Source organism: Colius striatus, chromosome 2, assembly GCF_028858725.1.
Source record: "Colius striatus isolate bColStr4 chromosome 2, bColStr4.1.hap1, whole genome shotgun sequence".
NCBI lineage: Eukaryota > Metazoa > Chordata > Aves > Coliiformes > Coliidae > Colius > Colius striatus.
Genome location: NC_084760.1, coordinates 77,223,265 through 77,247,056, shown reverse-complemented (window position 1 = coordinate 77,247,056; position 23,792 = coordinate 77,223,265). Strand labels below are relative to the sequence as shown.

The 23,792-nt window shown below is 36.6% G+C and overlaps 1 protein-coding gene across 2 annotated transcripts in view; it reads right to left on the bottom strand.

Moving 5' to 3' along the window:
- Positions 1-953: 953 nt before the first annotated feature.
- The window catches only part of TTC27 (tetratricopeptide repeat domain 27), a 117,389-nt gene continuing 94,550 nt past the window's right edge, over positions 954-23,792 (bottom strand). For both annotated transcript variants that reach the window (XM_061989996.1, XM_061989997.1), the window contains 7 exons: positions 18,110-18,208; positions 16,329-16,381; positions 13,021-13,186; positions 9,876-10,073; positions 6,420-6,531; positions 5,746-5,846; positions 954-1,198 (listed from right to left, as the gene is read on the bottom strand). In XM_061989996.1, coding sequence (XP_061845980.1) covers positions 1,076-1,198; positions 5,746-5,846; positions 6,420-6,531; positions 9,876-10,073; positions 13,021-13,186; positions 16,329-16,381; positions 18,110-18,208 — 852 coding nt within the window. In that variant the 3' untranslated portion in view covers positions 954-1,075. The remainder of the gene's footprint in view (positions 1,199-5,745; positions 5,847-6,419; positions 6,532-9,875; positions 10,074-13,020; positions 13,187-16,328; positions 16,382-18,109; positions 18,209-23,792) is intronic.

Below are 23,792 nucleotides of genomic sequence, written 5' to 3'. Positions count from 1 at the left end.
AATGGTGTCAAGATGGTTTCTCCTTTTATACAGCACAATAACATGCTTCTATCCACTGCTGCTTCAAATCCAGTTCATGGTTTGGTTTCCTTTTACCTTCTGACTTTCTCTTTAGGGACAGTACTCTAGTCCTTTAGTCATGGTATAGTTTTAACAATCACACTATGGATGGTGCATACCTCTGATATAGATAACCACATATTTGGAGGCTGTTACATTCTCATAAAGAAGAAAGAGCCAAAATTGCGATGAGTGAGGAAACTATTTTGCACAGGTTTCTGGAAAACCCTGGGTTAAAAAAAAATCCTGTTTAAGAAAAGCTGTAGCAAAGATGCTTAGAAAGGAAACAATGCAGAACAGTAGTGATGGAAACTACTACAAGAATAGCAAAAAGGACTCAATTCTTACTCTTTTGATAACCCTCCTACTCCCCTGTGAGCAGTTAAGGAAATCAGACCCTGCCTGCTGACCGGATGAGCCGCGCAGGCCCTGGCCCTGCCCTCAGCCGCCAGCCCCACGCCCACAGCACCCCACGACGACAGCCTGCCCTCACCACAGCTTCCCACCGCTGACAGGCCAACCTCACGGCTCATCTGATTGGCTAGTGGCAGACAGACGCACCCTCTGATGGGCTGTGTGTCTCACGCTGAAGGTGACGGGCTGGGCCCAGTTCCCGCTCTGCTGCCCACCCGCCTTCCTCCTCCCGCCCCGCTGCCCCTCCTGCTCCCTGCCTGCACCACAGCTTGGGTGTCCCGCAGCGGCCTGGCGCCTGGGTGCGATGCAGCCAGGCAGACCTAATCCTCAATAATTGCCTTATACATACCAGTAGCTCTGTTCCAGAAAGTCATGGCCCGAGGAGCCGAAACATGCAACTTTTAAAGACAGAGAGCGCAACTAAGAATCTTAAAAAGCGTCCTGAGCTCTGAAGAAAGTTGACCACAAGAACAGCACTGTACAGAAAAAAATGTTTATTGGGAATGTTGTTGTGTTAGAATTGTCACCATTTCACCAGCAAAAGTTGTGGCAGAAGGAACATGTCATTATTGTCTTCCTGTCATAAAATCTGGTCTGTGTGTCAGCACTGGTCTCTCAGCTGGTTGCTTAGTTCTTGAAGTTCAGCAATCATGTTGTCCATAGTTGTCACCTCATCAGCTATCTCACTGTGAACCTCATTACTTGTTACATCGATAAAAAGTTGCTGCACGACAAAAAGAAATACATTATTTGAAAAAATACATAGTTTCTCTCTTTCAGTGTAGAGACAGAATACAGGAAGCTTATCACCACTGTCCTGCCTCTCATATTTTGGTATCTATGATAGTGTCTTACTCTTTAAAAAGGTCATTTTGTGGCTAATAAATAGAAGACAGAGAGTGATATACATATGTATACATATACACAGCCCTGAGGTCTGTGTCACACACATGACATTTTGCCAAAGGGCCTGAATCCTCCTGTAGACGCTGGGTTTCTGCCCAGACCTGACTGAGAATGCTGACTCCTCATCCCATTGAAAATAAAGGACTTTATCACAAAACAAGAGCATCTCACATACTATCACTGCAGATAGTAACCCATCTGCTGATAAATTAGTAGATGTGAATTCTATTGGCCATTTTTACCAGTGTCATATTCTGTTGCGTTATTTTCTCCAAAACCTCAAAGCAGCACGTTTTGACATTTGATGTCAAGACGTGGTGGGTGGAGACATTAATTTGTGTGTAATTAAGTTACACAAGAGAAAACACTAGAGTAATAAAACCAGTTTGTTCTTAAAGAACTTAACAGAAATACAAAGCAGCTAACTCACAAACAATCATAATCTTCATGTATTTGTAGGGAGGGAAAGCAGGAGAGAGGAATGCTAAATGACTTGTGTAAAGTCTTGAATACATGAACTTTGACTGGAGCTTTGTGCATCCTGCACTTGAACACATTGCTATTGCAAGGCCAGGATCTGTCATTTGACTTAAGTAATATGGAGGCTGTGTGAGGCACCACTCCACAGAAATATGAAGGGGAAGAACCAAACATATGTTTCCCCTACATTATATAAAGGGAGAGTGAGTCACACTTCATTTGACACAAATCAAAAGCCTACATTTAGAGACAAAAACAAACCAAGAAAACAAAAGTTGCTCTGGAGTACATCTGTACATCGTTACAGCATCAAAACATAGTGGGACAATACAGATACGTATATAAACAAAAATGTACTTAAAAGGCCTGAACCAAGGTCTTCAATGTGCCTCAGAACAGTGTTGCCATGGCACAAAGGAATATCTTATACAAAAATAGGAACACTTTCCTGCTACAAGTACAGAAACTCTTCTGACTTTCAGTCCAAAAGCTTCACACTGGGAATGTGACAGAAAAGTTTGGTTCTTTCTGGCTGAGACAGCAAAATAAATCAGGCTGATAATAATTATAAGCTAAAGAGACCTATTCAACTAGATGCTGCCTGGGGAAGTTTCATGCACTATCATTCTTTGGGCTTTGTGCCCCACGTTTCCACACAACAGTAGCCACATTTCATGCATTTACAGTACAGCTCCATGACCTCTCTCCTTTTCAGAGACCCCACTTGTCAGATCAAATGATGCATGGTGGGAAGGAGCAGAAGAGGGCCCACTATGGTATTTGCCCAGAGCATGTGATTGTCCAGAAAGCTCTGTACAGAAAAAAGCCCATTAACAACACATTTTCAAGTTACAGCCTTCAACAGGCTGTGGATGCACCCCAAGTCCAGCACAACACAGGAGCTGGAATATCAATGCGAGAGACCCTAAGAAATGCAATAAGTCTGAGATACGACATTGTTTTCACCTGTAGAAAACCTACTGATTGTTCCTATTGCATGTCATAGCTACAAAATTTTGGAACTTAATCTTTTAAAGGTTACTTTCAGTGTTCCTTTATTCCTTCTGAAATCTTAACTACTCAGTCTGCCCTTAGACCACTATAGGTGCTTTTCTCTGTTAAAAGGAAAGAACAACACAGTAATATTGACCCACAAGGCAGCAAAAGAAAATGCTGTAGTCAAGCTTAGACAGGAATAAACAGTGCTAAACTGTCTGTGCATAAGATCTTACAGAAGATGACTGAGATTTTAAAACACAGAACTCTTTGGAAACACAATATGACTCCAAATTAAAAATAAGATGGCAACATGGCAAGTATGCAAAAACAGTGAGGTCACACCAATAGCCTTATTTCTAACATGTCAGTATTCTCAGAAGTGCCATAAAACTTAAGAGGCACCATCATCTGCCAATTACAGAATCACAGAATCTAAAAGGTCAGAAGGGACCTCAAAAGATCATCCAGTCCAACTCCCCTGCCAGAGCAGGACCCAGAGTAGGTCACACAGGAACTCATCCAGGTGGGTTTTGAATGTCTCTAGAGAAGGAGACTCCAAAACCCATCTGGGCAGCCCCTTCCAGTGCTCTGTCACCCTTACACATTGGCTGGAGAGGCAGCTGCTCACTCATCTTTGCAATACCAGAAAGGTCCTGGGCTGGAGCCATGAAAACATGTGACAGTGGGAAAATCCAAGCAAAGGAAATAAAGGCAAGACTCCTTCCAATGATCCACCAGAAAAAGCTTCATAAGGAAGTTCCTCTGAGGAGTCTGACCATTGCTTCAGGAAGCTGCAATAAGGGACTGATGACAGCAGGGCGAGAGGGGTCCCAGGAGAAACTTCTGTTTCTTGGGGCTGTGAAAGTGGCCCTGGTGACATTCCCAAGCCCCAGGCCCAACAAAGGAAAGGGCAGCCTTGATGAAGTGCCTTCACTTGGGGCATCTTCCATTTCTTCCATTGGGTTTCAAGAAATCCCCCTCATATGGAGCCAAACAAATACTACTTACTCCTTCATCCTTCTGGCAAAAGCCAAGCATATTAGTAGAGAAAGTCTTTTAAACATAGTGCTGTAAGAAACTGCAGAGAAACAGCAGCTCTGTAGGTAAAGGGATGCCTATTTGTTGAGTTCTATATTCAGGTGAAACTACTAGTGTGTAGTAAGACTGCAGTGAAAGACATGGATACCAGCATTATTTGAATGGAAGAGATACTACAGATAGAGCTGAAAATGGAAATATTAGAGGAAATGCACTGCTTCACATTTACTTTTCTTGAGATCTTACAAAACTCAAACTTCTTATACTCCAAAGCTGGGCTTGTGACACATCATAGTTACTTAAAGCAAAGCATAATCAGCACATCAATTTCTAGGTCAATGTATCCAAAGATTTTGAACTGGTTCTCTTAAAGTTTTGAATCTACCCACCACCTGTTGTTTTTGCACTCCAGTTTACTGAACAGTTTAAACCATTGAGCACAAGCAGAGGAGCAACGGCAACTACTAACCATGACCAAAGAATCAGATCCCTCTGAAAGAGCCTCCACAGCTGGCATGACCTGCTCATCTTCTCCCCAGCCAAGCACGGCTCAATTGAGGAGACAAATCCATCACTTTGAATCTCTAAAATCCATCCAATACAGAGCACTTCCTATATTCACCAATCCGATTTAGCTCTCCATTTATAAAATGCTGAGAACCAGAACAGCGTGGAATCAAAGGATCCCAGAATTATACAGATGTCCATTTGACTAGTTCCTTCAGGTATTAAGAATACAATTTAATAGCCTCACCTATTCTTAATCTTTCAGATACTGCATGATCTTGCATAATATAAACCACCTGTGCTTGTATTTATATAATTTATATCAAGTAGTCTTGTTTCCACTCCTGTCATACTCAGCTTACACAGTTTCTTTAAAAAAAAACCACCACATTTTGAGAATCACAACAAAAACACTCATGTTGTGACATTTCACTACATTCTGAAGACATATGTATGCCAGTATCTAAGTGCAGTTCTGCAGTCAGCTTATATGCATCCACTTATATAACCTTTTTAAGCTTTTATCCTTAAAATTATATGACTTAAAAGAGAGTGAGCTGAGTTTAGCACATTGATGACAGATCCACACTTTGTAATACAAGCACACACATTATAAAACTCATGCTCTATAAGTCACACATACTAAACCCCACACACAGCCAGGAAGAATATTTTAAGACATACAGTTTATTTTAAATGGAAATATATTCCAGTCCTCAGTTAAACAATAGCTGTGTCTCATGTTGTCAGATGTAGGGTAAATTAAGATAACAATGGTGCAGAAACAGAATTATCTCTCAGTGCCTATCTATAGAGGCACAACTCCAAAAAATGTATGATTCAAACAGGATGGCATTTTCTGTAAATTAACTTCTGAATTGGTAGGGCATCCATGAAAAGCTTAATAATTTTTTTTTCTCTCTTTAAATAAATAACCCTGGTTTAAAACACTTCAAGTGATGGAAAGAAGTGCTGACATGCTTTGGTCCTTTCCAGAGGTTTATGTCCATTCTGAGATTGCCCTGCTTCCCCCCATGACTACTCACTTAAGGAACAGGTCTTGGAAACGACTGATTTCTTCTAAACATTTGATTGTGTTTGCTTAACATTTTAAGTAAAATTCTAACTTATTCTAAAATGTCAGTGCTCTGTCTTACATTAGTAAGTTTATTCAGTCAAAACCTAGAAGGAAGAAAGGGAATAAAAATGTACTTAAAACTGGAATCCTAAACAACGTAGAGATGAATAGCCATCTGATGATGCATGGGGAAAGGCAGCCATTACATTCCTAGCTAATACTAATACTAATAACTAATACTCCTACCTTTCAAACATTCTTACCTTTGCTTTGGATGACAAGCCACGTAAGTTGAGCCGAGCTGAAGAAAGTATCTGCAAAGCTTCCTGATGATTAGATTTATTCTTGCTGCATTTTATAGTCACTGTAATCCAAACATGAAAGGACCCCAAAAGAAAAAAACATTACCTCTATAGCAATGTCTTCAAATAACATTTAATTTATAATCGTGATACCTTCCTTAGCCAATTTTTTACTGTAATATCCCCCAAAAGAAAGATATAGATAAAGAATGCCAAGTAATTTTGAAAAGATAACTCTAAACTCAACAGGTATGTGTACCCTTCTGCAACCTGAGTATCACAGTACAGTGAATAGTCTGAGTCTAATCTTTATCCATCTCCTGACTGGCACAGCCAACCTCACATAATTATTTGAGGACTGAGACAAACTATAGATGCGTTTTTCATGTGTGTTGTGAAATTGCTAGACCATGACATTGATTCCATGTTTACCAGTTTACTGACTTACACTTCACAACTCTGCCTCATTCCAGGTATATTTTTGTATGCACTATCAGGATGATACTCTGTCAGAGGACTCTCAATAGTAGGAATAAATATAATGGGTAAAGTGTAATACTATTTTGTTACTAAGCTTAATAAATACTTGCTACACTCTTTGTGAACATTCAAGGTTCTTTTCAGGTAGAACATACCATGTGCAATCTCTATGGCTCCTTTCACCACTTCTTTAAAAGAAGAAATGTCTTTCTCCCAGTCACTTGATTGAATTTCACATTTATGAGCCTTGGTGAGACACTGCAATGACTGCAAGGAGGAAAAAAAAAAAAAGATCAGTATGTGAGAAAAACTAGGAGATTAACTTAAAGTATCTATAAAATTAATGCTCAATCCAGAAAATGAATGTATCTTTACTGTGCTTGATTTGTCATGAAGCAGCATCTTTCGCTGGATAGTAACCGTCATCTGCAACACAGATGTTCTCTCAAGTTTGAGACACATACAAAGTAATGTACATAATTTTTTTATCTTTTAAAAATCTGTCTAGACTGATGGATGTGCCCCATGTTTGCCAAGTCATCATAATTAAATGCACATTAAAAACAGTACTCACACTTTGAACAGTAATTTTGTACCTAAAAAAAAAAAATATAACTGAATACATCAAGGATTTCTTTCTGTATATGTATTCTTGGTGAATAATATACTTTACAGACACAGTTATTAGCTGTCATACTGCTCTGGATCTCAGTGTGAACAGGAAAAGTAAATGTCAACAATACAGGTCTCACTAAGAAAAAAGGAAAAAAATTAAGCAGAATTAATTTTTATTTTCTTTCTACAGGATCAGAAATACAAAAAAATTACATGTCAGAATTACATGGCTTGGTTCAATGACAACTCTTCAATTCACTTTTTAAATAGTTTAAATGTCATGTAAAGGAATAAAACACTTTCAGTGCAGTACATGCACGTGAGCACATTAAAGACTTTCGATTGCTGAATAAAGATTAAATTTCAGAGTCATCACCTCAGAAGGTTTTACCTTCTCTCTTTCACTGGAGTTCCAGTCACTATGGCATGGGCAACTAACTGCTCATGCTGCTGTAAATTGCCATAAAGGTATATTGAGTCAAATCAGAGAAAATTAATGATTTTATGTAATAACCTAGGTTTTAACTGGTATTATTTCTGGCCAGGAGAGGCAAGAACTTCCAAGAGAAAGAACAACAGTTTTTTCCTGCATTCTGATTTCAGTCTGCACGTGTCTGAGTCAGAATAGCAAATCAGAGGGGTTTTGCTGACAGATGCCAGAGAGTGGAAAGAATTGTGGGCTGCTTCTTTGCACTTCTGAACTTGGATTTATCCTAGAAGGAAGCAGTTATAAACTGGGGAAAGTTGAAGGAACAGAAGGGTTTCGTACCCTGGGTATGGATCAGCAGGAAACTTGGAGGATGGAATGATTCCTTGATGGGAAAGCAGTGGACTGGACTGCATTCAGCACAGGAAAGAATGGAGTACTCAAGTGAAGTGGCAGGTTGGATGCATAAAAGTACAACAGCAAATATATGCTAGATCACAAGAAAAAATCCACAAACCCAACACTTCAATAGTTTTACACCCCTGACTTGTAAATTCTGTCTGGCTGAATTGTAACTATAGACTTTAGTGATTCATTACATCAGATATGGCAGCAGAACAGAAAGGTAAAAAAATCAACAACCAACCCACCCTTTACAATAGCCAGATGTAGAAGGCTTTTCTTTCAAATGCCACGTTGGGAACAAACATTGGCTAAATTTAGTTAAATCTGCACTAAGGTATTGCATTATGGAATAAAGACCAAGCCTTTCATTTGTAAGGAGGTAAGACAGATGATAGATCTGTTCCCATGTCTTTGTCCTATAATATAATATTATACAATTAATAATGCACTTTCAGAGAATTGACCTTTTACATAATAAATGTGGGTGGAAAACTGCAATGACACATCTGGAATTTTTCTATAGGTAGTTCACTTAATATCTGACACCTGATGGTGCTTTTGGCAGTGAAGCCAATAAACATAATTTTAATTGTTTTTACTTTATAGTACGATATCAAAAAATCTATCAGTAATTACCTAGGGTATTCTAAATTAATTTTTACACTGTAAATTAATACATGTTGTGGCTGCAGGCAGCTTTGCTCTTGCATGATCTGTATCTATGGTGCCATCATACTAGGATACCTGGATACATACGTTAGCATACCTCAAGTATTTCTAAACATTATTCCATTTTGCAGAACAAGCTAGACCAGAAGCATGTTCCATTACCAGTCTGATTAGGAAATGCAGTTAAAAGTCCTGTCTACCTTACAAATTGAAACCATGTTTTTAACTGGGTTAGTGAAAAATACTGTGATGTAACCAGATTCTGAAACAACTACAGCTATAGTACAGATAGGGTCCTCTGCTGTTTTGCATGTCTGAGTAAGAATTTGAGGATACATTACAGGATATTGCAGTGTCTGTATTTCTGAATTCTAAACAGGACAAATCCCTTCTATTGTTTACCTGAAAATAAAAATAGAGCAGGAAAAAAGGGAGGAATTAGAGGTATAATAGACACTATCAATGACTAAACAAGGTGTTTTATGGGGCAGAACATAAAGAGGAAGACAATGATCAAAGCCCAAATAATTGGAAATTTAACTCCACAGGCATATAATTTGTAGGCCCAACCATCTGCCTAACAGGCTTGACATCAAGTGACTGGAATCCTCCAGATTGATATTTTTGCCCAGGCCAAAGGCATTGCCCCATTATGAAACATCCTGAATGCTGACCTTGTGTATTTTCAGCTTCAGTGAAGATCTGACAACCCGTAAGTACATTTGGAAAGTGCAAGGCTATTTGAATTTTTGAAATTTAATCCCAAATAGAAAGCACACTCTAGTATACAACAAAATAAAAACTTCTAGCAGCACAGAGTGGTTATTTTGCATATTCAATCAACTTAATTAACCTGGAAAGTGATAGGAAGAAGAGATGGAAGTTAACATAGCAAAACCAGGGTAAAAAGAAAACAACGGTTCAACAGATTAAGAATTAAACAGAATTACTGAGTTCCATTTTAAGCTAAGAAAGGATAAAACACTTCTACTCAGGGAACTCTAACTGTATTATAAACTATCTTAAATGCATTTTCCCACAGTGATTGTGAAGAATATAGATGCCACTAGATTATGCCATTAAGATCTGCTTTTATCCAGAAGTTGCAATATCTCATATTCAGAATCAAAGACTTAAATTTAGGAAAAAACACACCAGTATTAAGATTATAGACATTATTCTGCTGCCAAGAAAAGTTTCAGAACACAAATCCATAACAATGCAAATACATTGTGACAGGATATTTTTTAATGAAATATTGATAAGAGAGATTTTTTTTAACTCCCCAAAAATTGATGAAAAACATCTTGTTCCCATTAGATGATAAAAACGTGTGTTGTGGGAACATGAAAAGTAGAACATAAGCTTACAGAAATTCTAAAGCAAGACTTGTCTGGAACAAAAGCCTGTCTTACTATAGCACTATAGATTGTTAGATAACAGAAAGTTTGTATCAGAAGTGTGTATCCATAAAAAAATTATACCTCACATTTACCTTTTCAATATCTTCACCACTATCATTCTGTCCATTTCCATAAAGTCGGGCATAAAGTCTCCAGATATCCCCATCATTTGTCACTCGTGAAGTCACTCTGCCCAAGAGCTCTTGCAATTTCCCCTTCAATCCACTTGCTGCTTCTCCAGTGCGATCTGCCATACCATCCACTACCGCTCGGACCAGAATAGCCAGCACCTGCAAAAAGTAGCAGGAAAGAGCTTTTATTTCAATCCAAATCAGCATCACTATATAATGATATCTGTAGTATTTGGTTTCTATTAATGGTTCAGTAAAACACAAATGTAAGACCACATGACAACTACAGAATTTACTAAGAAAAACATTATTAGGAAAGTAATTAAACCAATTTAAAGCTCAGATTCTATGACTGGTGAAGATAAGGAGGACAAAGAGCTAAGATACAAATTTGGGTTACTGGAAGAGGCTAGCATGAAAAAGTCCATTAAACAGTAATGAATCATTAACTCTACGTGGCTGTTCCCAGTTGCCAGATGAAGCTATTTCAAACTGCAAGTGAATTGTCCTAAAGGCATTAGCAGTGTAATAGAGCTTTCCATTTTAGACAAGTTAAGTGTTAAATTTTAATTTACATCTTTGAAAGATTTTCAACTCCCATACAAATTAAACTACTAAAGCAATGTTCTGTTGCCCAGGATCCCACATGTGCAAATAGAGGTGTTTTTTTTTTAATGAACTGGGCTCCATATGATCACTGTGCAGAGAGTTTGTGTTTAGTATGACATTAGACCATCTGCATTTCTCCTTCTTTGCTTCTGTGAATAATGTGTGTTTACTACAAACTGAACAAAAACTCCCATGGAACAAAACCTTAAAAACAAATCCAAGCATTTTTAAACGCTGTGATTGCTATCAGTTAATCTCATGCCACAATTATTATCCAAACAGCTCCTTTCATATAAAAATTCACTTGGCCAAACCATTTTTAGAAGGTTGACTAATACTAATCAAACTTGATAGAGCTCAATTAAGAAGAGAGCCTTTTCATACCAGATCCAGAATGACAAATCTACAGTCTATGAGTTCTTCCTATGCCCCTCACAAATTAAAGCTTTGTAATAAAGGCAATTGTCATTAGTCAGCTACATAAAAAAAATAGAGCTCCAAAAGTTATTAATTCCTACCCTCACTCCTCAAAATCCCCTTGGAACATGCTCTTGCAACCTTTTATTAGAAACAGTTTGGCAATACAAACTGCTGAAATGAGGATGATGTTGAATGCAAGGGATAACCAAAAAACTTTGTTAGATTTTCAAGAACACGTAATTGCAGAGAGTAACCATTTGTCCATGCTTCTCAGTTCATATTCTCTGACAGAATGAAGATCTGGTTTCAGAATGCAACATAGCAAACCAGCTTTTCCATCCACAAAAATAACTTTGTTATTCACAGAAATGCAACTTTCCAAGTAAAAAAAGATGACTGCACAACCATGTGTGTGGCACAGAGTAGGATGATTAGCAGTTGCAGAGATCCCTTCAAGCATATTTGTCACCTCACACTAATAATCCAGAGGCTAAATTGATGATGAAACAGGTAAGGCTTTCTTCTTGAGTCCTTTTTAGTGACTAATCTACTAGCTGAATAATTCATGGAGCCTTATCTTTTATTACTTAACATCTAGACTAAAGGTTTTCAAAGCATATTTCTCAGTCAGTTCCAGAATATTACAGGAAATAAGGAATTTTGAAGAATTTTAAGAACCAGTAAGGAAAGAAGGTAAGAAAACATGCTTATAGCATTTAAGGGGAATACTAAGAAAGAGAGACTTTTGAAAGTATGTCCTGTTCTGTATTTTTTTATTGCATTGTTGTTCATTTATAAAGAGCCCTTCAGCTTTTCCTTGTTCAATTCCGTCTGCAGAATCTGTACATATATATCTTCAAACCTCATGCTATCCTGATCTCAGAACCTTTGCCACAAGGATGACATTGTTAAATAACTAGAATAACTTAGATGCAAATTTTCCCAAAGCTGCATTGTGTGCTTGGAAATCTGGAACAAAAAGACAGCAATAGCCTAACAGAATTCCCAGATGAAGATATGAATTCCTCACTGTTATTAGAAAAAAATAGTGATTTATGAATATGACTTCATACTATGCTAAAATAAAGTTCAGAAATTTCATCTAATTACACAACCCAAGTCCATTTTAAATTATATATTGAATTGTACACTCTGAATTGGTGCATTCAGTCTCACAAGGGGTATTTCTGTGACAACAATGATGCTATGATTGGCTTTCTGTTTGCACAAACAACTGGAATCAATGACTCGACTTGTTTCTTTCAGGTCCATGTGTATGTATTTTTCCAGATTTATAAAAGGTATCAATTTATACCTTCTTTCTTACTGCTGTAGCATCTAGTTTAGTAGTCTATCAATTAAAAGACAAGTACAAATACCAAGTGTAATCCGAGAGAAGATCATACCATGTTGCATGGAAACAGAGATGTATGCTTCCACTTACTCATGTTCCGTGATTTTACTTTGTTAAAATACAATTCAACAAGAGGGTTATAGAGCCTCTCTATTTAAAACAGGCTGAGATCAGGACCTATTTTTACGAAAGGTAACTTGCCACCTGAAGCTGTTATGTAAGCTCTCTGGATTTTGTCCAGAGTGTACATTTACAAACACAGAACTACAGTGAAAGATGAACAAAATGGCTGCTTTTTCTTTGTTCTGACTATTAAAATCAATGTTCTGACTGTAATGCATTCAATCTATGAAAGATAATTCCTTTCAAAGGCTCATTTGTGAAATTTTCAAAGACTTGGAAAGTCTACCTTTCCTTAAACTATGGAAAAGTGGGATTTTGCCTTCTGTTTTATTTCAGAATAGATCTTAAAACTGTAAGGCTCATATTTGTCCTTCTACAAAGTCTGAGACAATCTGGATGCAAAAGTGTGCCTTTGTGTCCATTTTTATTTGAGATCCTTAAGTCTTACAGTCCAGATCTTAAAAAATTAAATGGCTTGCCTACACAGCTTCACTGGTATGTGCACTATCATTACTAATACCATTATCAGCAGAAATCTCTCTCTGTCTCACATGAAAAATTAACATATGTATTGGAAGACTTAACATGAAAACTTCCCACCTGTGTATCCTTGTACTTTTCTTTTAAATCCATGAGTCGGTGATAAGCCTTAATTGCTTCTGAAAACTCTCCAACATCTGTACTGGTGAGAAGATAGTTCTCCCATATTTGCCAGTGCTCATAGTTGCACTTGAGAGCTTCTTGGAGGGTTCGAAATGCTTTGATTCTAATCAATAAGGAAAAAGAATAGAAGATTCTAAATTAAAGATTTCATATAGCATATTAAAATCTGTTGGCATTGTATACACTAAAAAGCTGCTTAGTTAAAAAATTAGGTTTAGAAAATAGTGCAGTGTAAAAGTTACTGTTTCGTAATTTACAATACTGATAACTTCTTGATCTCTTGCTGATTACTTTCTATCAATTAACTCCACAGTACACTCTGTAGAGCCTGAAGCAGGTAATTACCATCTTAGTTGTCAATTACGTTTTGACAAAAAATAATGATAATTGTGTCATTTGTGTCAATATTTTATTTTCTGAATTTTTAACTGAAATAATGAGAAAACAATCATGCTGCAGTTGTAACACATTAAAAACTCAAAAATCACTGAGCTCATGGCAGACATAGAATGACATTGACTCATTTCATCAGACAAAGGAGGGTTACTTAACAATAACAGCTTTTTATGATTTATTTTAAACATTTGCATATGGTAAACTTGCATACTCATCGCATAGAAGCCCAGGATTTTCAACCATTTGTTCCTTATGTCAGCCAGAAGCTATACTTAACCTGTTTCCTGATTCTATGCTGCTCAGGACAAATGTGTCAGAGGGGCCCCAGACACTATTAGGGTCCTTTACCAAAAGTGCTGCTCTGCAAATCATTTCATATTGGCAGGAGAAAGAGTTGTGAAATAAAAGTGGACAGAGTAATTCCTATAAAGTCACTGTCAAGTCAGAAAACATCTTTATTTTTTCATATAAATCCACAGTAGGCAACTCTTGACCATTCCCTTACTCAAGGAAAGAAGAAATAGCATTTTCTGCTAAAGAACAGATGACGATTCCGATTGATCAAGAAGAATATGGGCTGAAAGCAGTTGACCTACAGTTTACAGAAGTATGACCACCTACACAACATGCCACCAATGCTGCTAAAGAGGAGGCAAAAGGAGTAAGAAGTCTTCATGTAATCACAGAATGGTAGAGTTGGAAGAGACCTTTAGAGATCATCTAGTCCAATCTCCCTGCAGAAGCAAGTAATCTGAATAAGCTGGTAAGGCCTAAGTGTCCACTGCTTGAAGCTTTAAATGTACTGCCAAAAGGTTCAATAAAATTGAAACTTAAAAAAAGCTTTGCTAGAGAATTAGAATGACATAGTACTTACAACTTTAAGATTGAAGCTTACTCTCAGCTGCACAGTCATGATATCTCAAAAACTGACAAAGGAATAAATACCTTTAAATGAAAACTAAAAAAAAAAAAAAAGAGTTTTCCTAGGCAGGTAAATATCTTTGGAGAGATACGACAAAAAAATTACTTCTTAATAAAGATCATATGAAGATAACTTGTTATCAAAATTCCTAAAAGTGCTGTCTCTAAGTAAAGACAGCTCAAAGAAATTGTTTGTTGAGTTTCAAAGTGAGGGTCCAGAAGAAGGTAAATATATCAGCCAGGAAAAGCGAATACCTAACTAGGGGCCATTAAAAGCTTGGAATGGATGGTCAGAGCAAAACGTTACTCTAAGCCCAAAACTGCCAATCTAAGCCCACAGTATTAAAAAAGTTACCAAATACACGTGAAGAGAGATGACTAATAGAGCAAAATTAATGAAGCAAAACAGGTAATTTGGCAGAATACAATAGTTCACAGGCAGGATCTTTCCATGTTCTCTCCCTCTTCTGATATACTGATACACATGATGCTGCTGAGCTGGGTCCCCTCCACTGTCAACAGTTTTACTACGGGACTTCAGACCTCAATTTTGATAGATTTTATTAGAAAAGACACAGAGACTTCCTCCTTCCTGTGTGGAATGCGCTCAAACAGAAGCTGGGATCTGCAGAGCAATTTGCAAGAGTGGAAGATACTCTGTCTGACTGGTGTACCCAAATCAACTTGAGAAATTGTTTCTGAAACTGCTCTTCAACACCTGCAAGATTAGGCTGCATGATCTGCCCTATCTTCTCAAAAAAGTTAATAGGTTATCAGACAGGCAGATGCCGTTCAGATGGAATTGTGATTTGGATGACATGGAAATCATATTTGTCAAATCATCACTCTTGGTACACTAATAAAGTCCTCAACTTTCTCAAAACAAATCCCCTACTGTATTGAATAAATCATGTGACGATGGAGTATCTTTAATCAGGATAACAGCTAAATCAATTCATATTGAAGAGGAAACAATAGGCAGTACCAGTGTGTCATCCTGTCTTGGAAAATAGGAGTCTTTCACCGGAACAACAGAGGACCAGTCCCAGTTGGTTCTGAGAAATATGAGATCTAGATTTCAAAGGCCTCCTGGCAGTTAGAGAAGTGTTTTCTGGTAAATCACAGTAGTATCTGTTTTAATCACAACAAATTTTTCTGGAGGAAATTCAGAGTACACAAGACTTGTGTACTCTGAAAAAGCAAAAAAAAACCCTCAAAACCCAAGAAAATTCCACTCATTTGTGTGTCAGCAAGTTGTTTGCACACACTTTAAAAAAACTCAGATATTTTATGTTTCTCTGTTCTATCAGACTCCACTAAGTATTACACAAATGCACAGTCCTTGAGTGGGACTGATTTATGAGCCTGGTTGGAGTAAAGCTTGATTTTTTTCCTCCCTTTTTTTACTCCTCTCTCCACTTTTGTTTTGCTAGCAGGCTTGCAAAATAAGAATTTATGCTTTCATCACCACTCGTTCTCCCAAAATAAATGATATTGAAGTGCACTTCTACAGATATCCTCTGTTTTGAGTGTAGGTTAAACTAACTTACACACTCTCTTGATCTATAAGTGACTACACAAATAATCAAAGAAGTTGCTGTTCCACAGGAAACGCAGGCCACACAGCTATTAACATGTAATACTGACTTAGGCTTTCCTGTACACATATGCTTCTCACATGATTCCTGTGGAAAAAAACCCCTCAGAAACAAGTCTCCCTTTACTGCTTTAAATACAACATCAAATAGGCCACAAGTTTTGTATATATTTATCATGTTACATCACAAAAGTTATCAATGACCCAATCCTGGAAAGAGAAATGACAGGATAAGAATTACAAAATATTATGTAACTACAAAAAAAAAAGAACAAAAAAGAAATCTCAATTATTTTTTTTTAGCAGTATCTTCTCTTCCCTTTGAACTTACTTCTGTTTTAATCTGATATAAGCAGTAGATAAATTGTTCCAGGCCTCAGCATTCTGCAAAGATAAAATGAAAAGTACCAAAATATTATTCACTTATGTTTACTCAATAAAAACATGTAAATGAAACTACTGTGAAAAAGCATTGATTTTGCTTATCACACATTAACGCATTTTCTACAAGGTGGTCAAAATATTACATAGAAATACAAAACTCTGTATTAAACTACAAATATCTAAGTAAATATTACTGACTACAGCAACAATCAGGTATATAAATATCAATTAACTGTATTCTGATTGGAAAACCCTGTCAGCTCTTGCCTTCACTTTAAACTGTAAACAGGTATCCTCTTCTGGACCTAGCTGGAATGGCTGGAGAGGTCAGTGCTCCCAGCAGCTCACCACTTCTTACTAGGTGGAAGCTACTTACCTGCACGTTGGATATTACCCAAAAAATCAGTAATCTGAACATCCTCTAATGCATCTCAGGCAAAACTAAGAGGGTTAATTTCAATGTTTATCAACTGTTTTAGCTGAAACGGATTACGGAATGCTCAATCTTTCCTCTGGAAAAACCAGCAGAGCCATGTACAGTTATGATTCCTGCCCATCACCTTACAGTGTTGTAAATTTGAAGCCACACCACTGAACTCAGCAAAGTGACAACTAGCATATCTTCAAATAACAGAACCTGGGTAATGCAATGAAATGTAGTCTGATACCAAAGGCTATCCTCAGGCTTAAGGAGCGTTTAAATAATGCTGGGAAGCATTTTTGAGGCTTAGTCCATCAAAACTATCATTATATTGATGCAGATCATTGCAAGACAGGTTTCATCTCCATAACTAAGAGCCAGCCCAGCATCTTTACTCACAAAAGAAGTACCACTTAATCCATTGAGAAACCAGTTGATTTATTCATACAAAAACAGTCAAGTAGAGGCCTCAAAGAGATAAGTGAATGGAATTTTAGTATGTACTTAGAAGTAAATATATACTGTACTGAAACAAAGAAAAACACTGCAAAATATAAAGTAAAAATTCCAGTTAAATACAAGGATGTCTGTACGTATATTTTTACCCTCAAGTTATTTAATTTTATTAATAAAGAAAAAAGAATACTGTCACCTTTCATTGCTCTCTTACTCTTTTCTGCAAGAGAAAAGAACAAATAACAGTTTCTATCAAGCAGGTGGCACTAACTGTAAGGAGTAACAAGCTGGCAAGTCAGGCCTTTTGACACAAGTACTGCCCAGTGCATTCCTGAGAGGCGATGATGAGAGCCAAGGTCCCTACCTCAATGTTGAGCCCCTCAAACAGCACTACTGTACACATGCATCCTGAAAAATCAGCTAACAAGCTCCACTCTTCTTGTCTTCATGAACTATATAGTTAGAAATTTACTTCTCATACAACTACTTATTTACTTCTTTTTTCAAGGAGAATTTGATTACTTAGAGGACCAAGTATTTTACTTTTTTTTAAATCTCTCTTTTTAGTGCTCTTCACAGCCTACTTATTCCTGTTTCTCTATTTCATCAATGTATGCAAGGATTAAGGAATTTTTGCTGAAACATATTTCAACAATCATATGCACATACTCGGACAAAGTATTGGGCAAGTATTTTTATGATGTCTCATAACAAAAATATATCCTTCATGTACAAGTTGCATTTATTCAAAGGGCTAAGGTTTAAACAAGTTTATCATTATTGCTTTGCTTTTTTATAATGAAAATATCCTTTTAGATAAGCCATCTGAATCGCTGCTGAAAAATACATACATCTGGTTCCAGTGTCACACAGCGCTGAAATGCTTTGGCAGCACCTTCGTAGCCTTCTAAAGCAATATATGCACAGCCCAAGGAAAACCATACACCTAACTAGAGAGAAAAAAAAGAATGATTACATGTATAGATACAAATTTCTGCACAAAAGAAATACTTTTGCCTGGATGCTCAAGCGCACATTACTCTTGTTGATTTTACCTGATTTTCAACTATCACTGCATTGGAATAAACAATATCCTGTACACAGAATACAGGAAAATTTTAGGATCAAAGTTTTAATAAATATGGGTGAGCCAAGGTTTTTACTATCTAAAGACCACTTAAGCATATGTGAAGCACTCTTTAACACTACATCTTCATCTAGAGAAGAAAATTATAACTATTGAGAGGTTTGCATATTTTGCTTTAACTTATGAAAAATGTGTATTCAATTTGTAGTATTACAATTAGGTCAAATAGTAAATACTAGGAAATTTATTTCAAGGAAATCACATTTTAAAAGCAGCATTTCTAAGGACTGAATATGAACATCTCAAAAATTATAGCTCTTTCTACTTGTCAGAATATCAATTTTTTCTGGTTTATAGTACAATGTCTGAAGATAGAAACATACACAAAGCCTTTCATAAAGAATAGAACTTCGCCAGTTCAATAATCTTGCATTGAATCTTCAGTCAAATATCTCTCATCCATTAAGATTCAACTAGGGAGAAGAGCTCAGCACCTTCCTCTCCCCTTCCCCTTCTCAAGAAGCTGTAGAGGGCAATGAGGTCACCCCTTAGCCTCCTTTGTTCCAAACTTGACAAGCCCGAAGTCCTTAGCCACTTGTCATAGGACATTCCTTCCAGTCCTTTCACCAATTTTCTTGTCCTCCTCTGAATGTGCTCAGGGACCTTCACATCCCTATTAAATTGTGAGGCCCAAGACTGCACACAGTTGCCAAGGTGAGGCCACATCAATGCCAAATAAAGCAGGATAATCCCCTCTTTTGCCCAGCTGGTTCTGCCATGTTTGATGCACACTGTTGGCTCACGTTGCACCTGCTCTCCAGGGATAGGATACATGGGAGTGGTTCATAGCTGCTATAGGTTTTTAGACTGGAGACTGAAAAGCATTTATTTACCAAGAGAGTGGTCAAACACTGGAATAGGCTTCCTAGAGAACATGCTGTAACTTGGTCAGCCCTGAATTGGTCAGGCAGTTGGATTAGATAATCATCGTAGTTCCCTTCCAACTGAAAAAAAATCTATCCTAGTCTAAATAATATCACATATAGGCATAAATTACTGAAAATGATATATTTCCATAGCAGTTCAATAGCAAAGCTCATGAGTTAACACTCATGGTTCAAAAAGATCTGGATTTCAGAAAAGTATTAAATCCCCAGTACACCGTCAGAACATTTTCTGACAGCATTATGCTGTTTAAATGTATACAGTCAAAATCAAATAGAACATTTTATGATGTGCTGCAAAATTATTCAATGTAATACTACATACTATGATAAGCTGAGACACTTCTCCATTCTAAATGCCAAAGTAAGAAACAAACAGAGGTTTTCTTGGAAAAATTTTTGAGATTGGAAAGAATGTTGGGAAGATGGTGATGGAAAAACAGGTTACACTAATATGTTGTTGTGCGACATAAATTAGGGTTGTTTTTCAAGATGTCTGATTACATATCCCCCAAAGTTTTGGGTACTAGTTCTGAAGCAAGCAGTTCTAATAACTCATGTTCTTTGTAGGAAACTATAATGGCTCGTTAAACTTAAACGTGTTACATTAAGGAACATTTGAAGATCAGGGATTTTACAGGGTTGAGCATGAAGCTGTTGGTTCCTATGCAAAGAACTTTTACCTCTGCATATTAACTGCAAACTCTTTAGCAGATAATTTTGTAGTTCTCTCAACATAGGATTCATTTTTCTGTCTCTGACACTCAGCTTAAAATTGGCAACAAGATACCTGCTCTTGATTTACCTGCTGTAGAGTTCATAGTTACTCTGCTTCAAAACTTATATCCCAGAACAAAAATGTATGACATTCTTCCCTGGCAGGTCTGGCACCCTAGTGGGTGGGCTTCATGACATGAAGAAAAGAACTGAATAAGTTTGGCAATAAAGATATTCTTTTGCATCTCAGGTAGTATGTGGATGGCTCATCCTCAGGGTATGTGGATAAATAGATGAAGGTAGAACTGACAATTAAATCTGGTGTGGTCAAAACATGAAAATCTACTTCTCAACATTGCCAGCTTGTCACTTTCATGGTCCTTAAACTCATCTTTCAAGGAAGAAACTACATAAGAGAAGAAAACCGTGTTTCCTATATCTCAGAAGGTAAAATTAATAGGAAATAAACATTTAGTCAATCTCACTGTTTAAGTCACTTTTTTCCATCAAGTTTCCAGAAGTCCACAACTCCCACATGGCTGCAACCTTATTAAGTCTCCTTTCTCTTCCTCTTGGACATAAAAAGCACAGGTAGAGAGAGAATTGATCAAGTATGAAACTGAAGGCTAGCTCTAACTCTATAGTTCAGGAAAGAAGTTAAACACTGCTTCTGTAAAAAGTGAGTGAAAAAAAACCCAACATTGCATTTTTCATAATTCTAACAAGTAACAGCAGCACAGTCTCACTTCTGAGCTTGTGCTTCTAAGATCTGATTTGACTAAAACTTCCATGTTTTTAACTTTTCAAGGCTGACGGTGAGTAGCTACATCTTTCAGTAACTGGATTACCAGTGCTTAAGCTTGTCAATTCCCGTCTCAAGAAAAGGTTACAGCATGAGGAGAAAGTAAAATAATTCTTTACTTCTGTGGAGAAAAGCTATATGAGCAGGTACCTAGTGTACAGTGGCATCAAAGAATGATACTTTTCTTAATAATTTGAAAAAGGATATTTTGCCTAGCAGTAACTATATATGAAGGTTTTGACTGTACAGAAAAAATATGAGAACTGGACAAAACAGAGAAGATTTGGGATGGTGTCCAAAAGGGATCCTGTAGAAGACAAGAATAATGAAAAGTCTCTGGGGTGGGAATTAAGTCAAGGAGCCTCATAAAATGCTAAAATATGGAAACAAAAATTATAAAGAAAATGGAATAGGTTGTGTAGATGGAAGAATGTCACAACATGTTTAAGAAATCTTCAACATCAATCACATAGAAAGTTAATTGTATAAATGAACAATAGAACTGGTATGGATTAAAATTGCAGGTCTCAGTAAAAAAGTAGTTTTAGGAATACTTGGAATACTTGACTAAAATGGAGAAGCTAACATGCTGGGGTATAACAGAAGGCTGTGAAAGTAGAAATCCCAGAAAAAAAGAGGAAGGTTTCAATTAATCCAAATAGTTTACTAGTAAATCTATTACTATATACTAGTGTAATTACTACATACATACATTTAAATAACATAATTACATAATTTACTAGTGTATTTATTACACGAGTAAATACCATCACCTAAATGTCAACGCTAAATTTTTTAGACATGAAGGAGCTAGCCAGAAAACAGTACGTACTTTGATTCTGACCAGTATCAATAATCAAGTTAAAAATGTAACCATAGAAAAGATACTCTGTAATATATCTAGATTCACTAGATATATTCCAGATATAATCTAGATTCCTTAGATATAGAGGAACTATATGGTATTTCAAGAACAAAGGCAACTCATGTAATATAGAGGATGTTAAATTTAAGAGCTACTTAAAATGGAAAAGCTATCTTAAAAACTACAAGGAGCAGCTAAAAGAGTAAAGGTCTGCAGAAGACTTGAAACATTTAAAGGCAAGATATTTCAAAGCTTGGAGCAACTGCAATTGTCATTAAAAAAAAGGCTCTAAAATTACTAGAAAATCGTAACAGTTAAAATAAAGGAGACCATTATGAGTAAGACGACATACTTTAAAAGTTGGTGTGCTAGACAAATGAAAAAGTTCTAAAAGAAAAAGTCTGACAGGTTAAATGAAAAAACACAACTGTGAAAAAAAACCTCAACCCAAAACAAATGAAAGAAACCTCCAGGTTTAATTGCCTTTGACCTACCATAGCAATGAAATGATTTCCCTTAGATATTTGGGAAGGGAACATTAATTTCTTCCACGATATAAGAAGTACAGTGACTCATTAATAATGTATTTAGGATACAGTTTAAGAATGGACTTCAGTTATTTTTTTGTGGAAAGAATGGTAAGAATTCCTTTTTTATTGGGGAGGGCATGAAATCTGCTGATCCCACTGGCTGATGTAACAACTGCTCGAGGGAAGTGACTGCCTGAAAAGTAGTGCAACAAAAATTTCATCCAAACTTCTAAAGATACTTCTATCAAGGCCTGTGGAACTAGGTTAAAGTTCCTTTTAGGAAATAAATAAAAGTGCATTGGTTAGTCATTCAAATGTAGCTAGTGATTGAAAAAAACACTTTAAAATGTGCTGTAGATTTTCATGCTTTTCAAAACTGAAGACAGTGACCAGCAAAGGAAGATAATTTAGGTTTGGACTCTTTGTTAAAACTTACCATCAGGAATTTCCAGGCAAGTCTTTAATAAACCTAAATGATTGTGAAATACTTTAAGAAAATAGAAACAATTCTTTCATATTACTGGGAATATCATGGGAATATAATTCCAAAATAACTAATTACAGTATAACTGAATATTAAAAGATAAAAATCCCAAATCCCATATCTGAAGAAACTGTTTTTTTTCATTTTAAAAACAATTTCTACTATTTACATATGGCAAATACATACAGGTTTGGTGGTTTTTTTGCCTGAATCCAGTAAACTCTTAGGAGTATAGCACAGTTAGTTTAAAAACAATTTATATGATCTAGAGCAAAATCAAGTCTTTGGAGTTAAGCATGAGCCAAACAGTCTAGCACAAATGACTATTCTTTTCTTGCAGACTGTGACACAATGAAGAACAGTGTGGGCACAAAAAAAGTTGCTATGAACACTCTTATTTCTTGAAAATCCAAATGTGAAGTGACTGGATACAAAGAACCACACAGTGTTCAGCAGAAGAACTAATAAATCTGCAATTTAACAAGCTGTAAGCTGTGTTACACAGACTTTCACTACTGGAGAACTGACTGTATGAGCTCTTTGATCTCAGAAATTGTCACAATCCAGCCTTGCAAGGTGCTTATAGTGAAAGTATAAAGGAAATGCATCCACTAGGCATGTACTAGAACAATTAATTCTGTGAGCAGCAGAGCTAATGGACAGTTCAGACATATTTGTACTGTAAGATTTTTCACTCCTTTGTGGATTCTCTGAAGTCTAATGTGGTGATTGGTTCATACTGTATAGATCTACTAGTTTGATCAGTTGACCAAAGCATACACAAGATTAAAGGAGGACTGACAGAGAATGGTTTTATCCATTAGGTATTTTGGGGAATAATTTGCTGCAGTCTACAAATCTCTTTCTTCAAAAGGTTTCCAATAACCAAAAAAAAAGGAATGTATTTGTAATACAGAGTCTTTCTTTATCTGATAAATTATTCACAATTCTAGGAACAATTTCTTAGTTAACATTTTCCTTGTTTTCCTTGCACCTGGAACCACTTTCCTCTCTGCTGTTCATCCACAAGACATTCTAAAATAGGAAACAATTCCTTTCTCTAATGATAGAATATGGATAGACCTTAGAAGCCAAAGATACATCA